The sequence below is a fragment of the Benincasa hispida genome, chromosome 7 (assembly GCF_009727055.1).
Source record: "Benincasa hispida cultivar B227 chromosome 7, ASM972705v1, whole genome shotgun sequence".
Classification (NCBI taxonomy): domain Eukaryota; kingdom Viridiplantae; phylum Streptophyta; class Magnoliopsida; order Cucurbitales; family Cucurbitaceae; genus Benincasa; species Benincasa hispida.
Window position 1 is genome coordinate 49719313 of NC_052355.1, and position 7645 is coordinate 49726957.

Genomic DNA, 7645 nt, shown 5'->3' on the forward strand with positions numbered 1-7645 from the left:
AAATGGGCGTGGTAAATTGACATCTCTAGGTAAGATTTAGATGAATTAGAAAACAAATTGATTGAAATTCATCAATTCCGATATATTTGAAGTCCTGGTTCAAAATTCATGAATTTCGACTACTCAGCCAAAATTCATGAGAAATTCATGAATTATTTCGTTTCATATTTAGTTTATTTTGCAAATTCTACCTAATTCTTAAATTTTATTATTATTATTATTTTTTTTTGGCAAGAAATGAATAGATGAATTATGAAAAACTTTTCATACATAGTAATACTAGAAAAGAAAAAAAAAAAAATCTGTTGGTATATCCATAAAATTTGAGTTATCCATATGACATTTTGATTGAAAACCTCATCCAAAAATTATTTTACTCATAACATAATGATGTTGATTTCATCAAAACCCAAATCCAAAAATCCAAATTTCTGGGGAACTACCAATAAAATACAGCCCCTCTGCCTTTCAAGCTTCATCTTCTTGCTTCCCAGCCACACAAGCAAAGCAATAATCAGAGGTAAACAAAGAGTAACTTGAAAGACTTCCGTAATTTTATTGTATTGCCTTGTAAGTCCATCAATGGTCAATAGCCCTGTAGCTTTCACTCTTTTTTAAAAAACACAAAAAAGGGGTTCCCCCAATTTTCCAATTATAAAATAATCCCACCTCAGTAGTTGAATTGAAGATGAAGGAAACAACTAGATCGATGAAGGGGTTGATTTTGTTTTGCTCTGTCGCCGCCGTGTGGCTTCAGGCGGCCGTGGGGCTGCCGTTACACACAGATTCACGGTGGATCGTTGACGAAGAAGGGCAGAGAGTTAAACTAAGATGCGTAAATTGGGTGTCGCATTTGGAGGCGGTGGTGGCGGAGGGGCTTTCAAAGCAACCCATCGACGAGATTTCGAACAGAATCGAGTCGTTCGGATTCAACTGCGTGAGACTCACTTGGCCACTGTTTTTAGCCACAAACGATTCTTTGAATTCCCTCACCGTCCGACAGTCTTTCCAGCGGCTGGGACTGGCCGAAGCCATCGCCGGAATCCAAGCCAACAACCCCTTCATCATCGATCTTCCTCTAATAAAAGCTTTTGAGGTAAAATAGGAAGCGTTTTGAATATGGCTGTGAATTTCATGGGTTTGATTGATTTTGAGTATGATTTTCTTGGCAGGCGGTGGTGGGGAAGTTGGGGGAGGGGAAATTAATGGTGATATTGGACAATCATATAAGCAAGCCAGGGTGGTGCTGCAGTAACTTCGACGGAAATGGGTTTTTCGGGGATCAGTATTTCAGTCCGGAGTTATGGATTAAAGGCCTTACTCGAATGGCCGCCATGTTTAACGGCGTGGCCCATGTTGTTGGGATGAGCCTTAGGAATGAGCTTCGTGGCCCAAAACAGAATGTCAACGACTGGTACAGGTAATTTTACACTTCAATTTTCAAATTTTTAATAATTAATTATTTTATTCGATATAAATTTTAATTTGGGAAAAATACCTTTGGGTCCCTAGTTTGTATTTAATTTTTAGGTTTCAAATTGTTACACATCCTTAAGTTTTGAATTTGGTTTTAATTTAGTCCCTATGCTACAATTTTATTGAAAACATTTGAATTTTGCTTCAATTTGGTCCCTATGTCTCAATGTATATATTTTTAATCTAAATATTTCACTAAATACTCACTTTCCGTCTTTTGGAGTTAATTTATCTTAATAAATTAAAAATTGTAAAAAAAATTATAATTAATTAAGTTTTACTATTTTTATCACTTTTAGAATTAAATTTAAAATTTCACTTCTAATTATTTTTAACTAATTAATAAAAATCAACGTCAATGATCGAAAGTAAGTATTTAATGAAAAAATTGAGGTTAAAAATTTAAAATCATGAAATCCATGGACCAAATTGAAACAAAATTCAACTCTCAAGGGTAAAATTGTAACATTTTGAAACGTAGGGACTAAATTGAAACAAAACTCAAAACTTAATGATTAAATGTATAATATTTTAAAACCTAGGGATCAACTAGAAACTAGAGCCAAAATCTAGGGACTAAAAAGGTATTATTCCCTTTTAATTTTATGTCTAATAAAATTGTAAGGGTCTGTTTGGTAAATGATCTAGTTTTATATTTTCAAATTCATGAGTTCAAAAAATATGTATTTGACATACAACTCAGATTCTGTTTCTGAAAACTGTTTTCAGATTCTATGATCCAAACAGTTTAAATTCTGAAAATAACAATTTTATGTTTTCATTATATCCGAATTTTGAATTTTGAATTTTAAAGTGCAAAGTTATATTAAATAAAGACAAAAACACTTACAACTACAATATGACGTGTTATAAACTCAATTCATTTTTTTTAAGTAAAGTATGTATGAAGTAATTTATTATGAATTATATAATATTACAAAATAATAATTATATACAAAAAATTAACATAAAAGATGTTCGTAAATAAATTATTAATATTGATCGTCAACTAATATTTAGTGGGTGACTACAATCAATTTTATGATTTATAAATATAATATCAATCCTATTTCAAAAAATTATTTATTAAAATTAGAATCTAGTTTTTAAATCTGCTACCAAATGCATATATAAAAACACGAAATACAATATTGTTTTCATTGAATCATTTGTTTTTAAATTTCTATTTTCAGATTCTTTATCCAGTTTTAAGCTTTCAATTTTGTGTTTAATAGATTTGTGAATTAAAAAAAAATTGAAAATTTAGGAACTAAATTTGTAATTTTAAAAGTTTAGGAGTTGAATTTTATAATTTAACTTAATTGTAAATAAAGAAAAAGAGCATTGATGGTAGTGATTAATTAAGATGCTAATCGAACCATGTTCAACAAATATAGAATTAAAAGAAAAGTAAATTTACCTATCTAAGCCTAATTTAGTATATAAAGGTGTCAATTATTATTCTAAAAGAAGATAGTTTGATCTTCTATCGATAAATATTTTAACTTTCAACCTATGACGAAAAAAATATAAGTATCTAATTATGTTCAAATGGACAAAATTGTTGCTATCATTGACATCTCTCAGCTCAAGGGTGATTGTAGACATATTTATCATTATCATATATATTATACTCGTATGGATGTATGATATATTATGCTAATGATTGTATAAATATATATCTACTAGTGTTTGGGGTAATTTTTTTTAATAAATAAAAACCACTTTTCTATAAGCATCTTTAGAAAAATTATTAATTTGGATTGTGTTTTGGAATAACTTCAAAAGTGATTTTAGACTATTAAAAACTTTTTTAATGGGTAAAACATACTTTTGTCCCTAATATTTGAACTTAATTTCTATTTCGTTTTTGAATTTTCAATAGTAACACTTTTAGTCATTGATATTTAAATTTCGCTTCTATTTAGTTATTCAAAATATTTCAAAAGTGACATGTCTCGTCTCCTAAATTAAATTAAAAACCTCAAGGTCCAAAATCCACTTTCTAGTCGATTGTTGGATTTGCAAATCATATAAACTAAAAAATTTATTTGAATGTTATGAATATTAATGTTGCATAAGGTACATGCAAAGAGGAGCAGAAGCAGTTCATTCAGCAAACCCAGACGTTCTCATAATCCTCTCAGGACTTAGCTTCGACAGAGACTTATCTTTTCTCAAAAACCAACCCATAAACCTCACATTCACAGCCAAATTAGTATATGAAGTTCATTGGTATGGTTTTTCAGATGGATCTTCATGGGAATCAGGCAACTCAAACCAAGTATGTGGAAGAGTAACAAACAACTTAATGAAAATGTCGGGATTTATATTAGAACAAGGATTTCCTCTGTTTATAAGTGAATTTGGAGTTGATCAAAGAGGAACCAATATAAATGACAACAGATATTTGAGCTGCTTCTTGTCTGTAGCAGCTGAATTTGACCTTGATTGGGCACTTTGGACACTTGTTGGAAGCTACTATTTAAGAGAAGGGGTTGTTGGTTTGAATGAATTTTATGGAATTCTTGATTGGAATTGGTGTAGTCTTAGAAATTCATCTTTTCTTCAAAGGATTTCTGCTCTTCAATCTCCATTTCAAGGTCCAGGATTAGAAGAAAGAAGGCAATATAATGTGATTTTCCACCCATTAACTGGGTTATGTGTGGTGAGAAAATCATTATTAGATCCCTTGAAATTAGGCCCATGTGTTGATTCAGATCCTTGGTATTATACTCCACAGAAGTTTTTGACTCTTAAAGGGACTTATTTTTGTATACAAGCAGAGGAAATGGGGAAGCAAGCAAAACTGGGGATTATATGTACTGTTTCTAATGCTAAATGGGATATGATTTCTGATTCAAAAATGCATCTTTCTTCAAAAGTTAGTAATGGGTCCATGGTTTGCTTGGATGTGGATTCGAGCACGAATGAAATTGTGACCAATTCTTGTAAGTGTTTGGGTCGGGACTCGGCATGCGACCCGAGTAGCCAATGGTTCAAGCTCGTTAATAGTACGAGAAGTTTGGGCAGGGCAAGGTCGATGGTTAGTATGGTTGGTTCATCTTTGGGCAATGTTGTGACAAAATTTGTAGAATTGGGTTATGGAAGTACGTAAAGAAAAATAGTTGAATTGGAAAGAGAGAATAAAAAAGAGAGAAAAAGTGCCCCCATGCAGGATCGAACTACAGACCTTCAGTTTACAATACTGACGCTCTACCACTGAGCTATAGGGGCATTTGATGCTAAAAGAGATTTAAACTTTAAACTGTTTATTTAAATAATTTGGTCTATTTATTAAAAGGAAAATAATTCACTGCTTCTTAGTATATTCAATAGTATCATGAGACTGAGTAGTAGAGGGAATATTAACACAAAATTGAGTTGAAAACTAATTGTTTTTTTTCTTCTTCAGTTGAATATATATGGAAGTGGGAGGATTCAAGGCATTTTGATCGATAGTATATATTTTATCTCAGTTAAACTATGTTCATTTTAAAAAGACTTAATACATGTTCGGGACTATTTAACAAAATTGATTTATAAACAAGTGATTTTATATAATCATTTGAATGTTTGGTTCTACATTTTTAAAAGTGATTTTTCATGACTTAAGGACATGTTTGAGATTGACTTTTAGAATAATTTTTTTGGGTTAAATTGTTTAATTATAATTATTTTTTGTAAAAGTGTAACAAATCATGTTAATATTTGATTCCATACTTTACAAATTATTTAAATTTAATTAAAAGTATTTTTTAAATTATTAATATATATATATTTTTAAAAAAGTAGTTTTAGAATCACCATATTATTAAAAAAAAAACGATTATATTTGAGATTGAAAAAATTAGCAGCAGAGAAAATTATATAGAGATGAAATTTTAAGAGAAAAAATAGAGACCTTAGAGAAAATGTTCAAAGAGAAAAAAAAAAATGTGAGACAAAGGAGAACTTTAGACAGGGATAATTAGTAGAGAGACAGAAATTATAGTGAAATAAAGCTACAGAGATATAAAAATTTGGTGAAAATGAAAAAAAAAATTATGAAGAATAAGTTATAGGAAAATGTAAATAAAAAAAAAAGTTGAAGAGTTAAAAACTATTGAAGCGAGAAAAAATGAGAAATGATTTTTTTTAAAAAAGAATATAATCCAAGGTAAATATTATTGGAGAAAATTATGGAGATGGTAAAAATTAGAGATATATAAAGATAAAAATGGACAAAAATTTTAAAAAGAAAAATACAAATCTTCTAAAAAAGTTTAAAACAAAATAAAGTGAAATAGAAGAAGAATTTTAAATATGAAATAATAGGTTAAAAAAAAATAAAACCACTCGTAATCATTTATCACATGGAATTAAGTAATTTGGATATCTCTAAAATCATTTTTACATTGTTGTCCAACATCATAATTTTAGATAAAAAGTTTTTTTAGACATGTCAACATTTCAAACCCACTCCAAAATATGACCATAATGTTTTTATATCAAATTTGATTAGAAGTTAACAAATTCAAAGTCTAGTAGAGGGGTACACTAGTTTTTGAAAAGGAATTCCTAAAAAGAAAAGAAAATGCAATTTGGAAAAAAAAGGAAAATTCCATAGTTATATAATTAGGAAACACAATGAAATGATTTGGACTAGAATTAAAAAAAAAAAAAAAGGAGGAAGATTAAAGGGCACTACATATATATATATTTTCCAATGCATATAGGGATTTCCCAAATTTGGAAGGACACATGAAAATTCAACAATGGGAACAAATGAGCCAAACTAGTCTTAATGCAATGATCCAAAGAAAAAGAGACAAAAAACAAAACACAAAGGAATGATGAAGTCAAAAATAGGCCACATTGGAAACCCCACCACTTACACAATATAACCTAAATATTCCTTTCACCGCCAACTTGTACTCTTTAAACAAAACCCCCAAATTTCCACCCTCTTTGTTTTTCTCCCTCCCAAGTTATATCATTTCAAAAACAGCCTGGTTTTTTTCAACTTCATCAACACTTCTTATCCTTATGCATCTTTTTTCTTTTCTTTTCCTTTTTTTTTTTTTTTTTTGTGCTTTCATATACTTTCCCACCACTAACCATGGATAATTATTATGAACCATACCTTATACCATTATTATTTGTGGTCCCTAATGTTACTTTTTTACAAGATAATTTTTTTTAGCTCTTTATCTAGTAGCTAGTGGGTGTGAATAGTATAGTAGATATCACACCGAATTATATGTGTTTCACTCTTGAACAAGAAATTTTTCATTTCAAGTGGGAGTTGTGGAGGACGAACATAAGGTTGTAATAAATTTGTCTCCTTGAATTGATTTTGATTCTCTAAAACTAGAATGTGGTTTGAAATTTCTTAAAAAGATATGAACATAGAGAAAACATTTCTAATCTTATTAGGCGGACCCTCATTTCAAAAAAAGTTCAAGCTTTTTGAGTCTATAGCTTTCCTTGTCGGCTTTATCCTTTGTCAAGTGGTGCATATGCTTATGTTGAGTACATGTGCTATCAAAGAAATCGAGCTTTAAGCTCTTGGTTTGCCAACAAGCCATCAATAATCCTCTATCACAATTACTATATGTTATGACATAAACAATCAACATGTATGTAGTTCTCTAATTGTGTGTTAGATGTTAGGAATGATTCAGGCTTTTTGGCTATATAGTATAAAATATTCTGAGAAAAGTTGTATGTTGTTTCACTTGGAAGATTTTGAAGTGCTAGAGAGATCGTTTATTCACCAAAACTTGAATGTGAGCTTCCAAATTGTGGTTGTAGTGGTAATAGAAACTTTTCTCACACACATATTATTATTACCTGGTTCAGGTTAATCACATTTGCACGTAAAAAGAAATAAACTTTTACTACTTTCCTCTACAATTATTTTTACTAAAAGTTACCATTTCTCTAACGTTACATTCCCGTTTTCTTAACATTTTATATTTGCCTATATTGGCAACATTTCATTGATTGTGGATCTAAAATTGATTTCAACAGATTTATAAATTATTTCTCACTTTATTCTATATCTTTTGTAATTAAGGTTTGTTGTTGTTTGTGAACAAGCTTTTCTTCTAAATTCCAATCCTTTTTTACAAATGCACGTCACGAATAAGGCATTGTACTAATCTTAGGGAGAACTAGCTATTAG

The 7645-nt window shown here is 29.8% G+C and overlaps 1 protein-coding gene and 1 non-coding gene across 2 annotated transcripts; one reads left to right on the forward strand and one right to left on the reverse strand.

The window, feature by feature from the left end:
* Positions 1 to 346: 346 nt before the first annotated feature.
* LOC120082194 (glycosyl hydrolase 5 family protein-like) lies at positions 347 to 4805 on the forward strand. The gene is made up of 3 exons (XM_039037460.1): positions 347 to 1096; positions 1173 to 1420; positions 3559 to 4805. Exons 1-3 carry the CDS (start codon positions 689 to 691, stop codon positions 4592 to 4594), a joined length of 1692 nt encoding a protein of 563 aa, XP_038893388.1. The 5' UTR covers positions 347 to 688; the 3' UTR covers positions 4595 to 4805.
* Positions 4642 to 4713, reverse strand: TRNAT-UGU. The gene has a single exon. It is a non-coding gene; the product is annotated as a tRNA-Thr (tRNA).
* Positions 4806 to 7645: the final 2840 nt, after the last annotated feature.

Bases quoted from the DNA above. Each gene is read 5' to 3' on its own strand.
- LOC120082194 (XM_039037460.1), top strand. From the start codon at position 689: ATGAAGGAAACAACTAGATCGATGAAGGGGTTGATTTTGTTTTGCTCT. The intron at 1,097-1,172 runs GTAAAATAGGAA...TTTTCTTGGCAG, and splicing joins CTCTAATAAAAGCTTTTGAG to GCGGTGGTGGGGAAGTTGGG. The intron at 1,421-3,558 runs GTAATTTTACAC...ATGTTGCATAAG, and splicing joins AATGTCAACGACTGGTACAG to GTACATGCAAAGAGGAGCAG.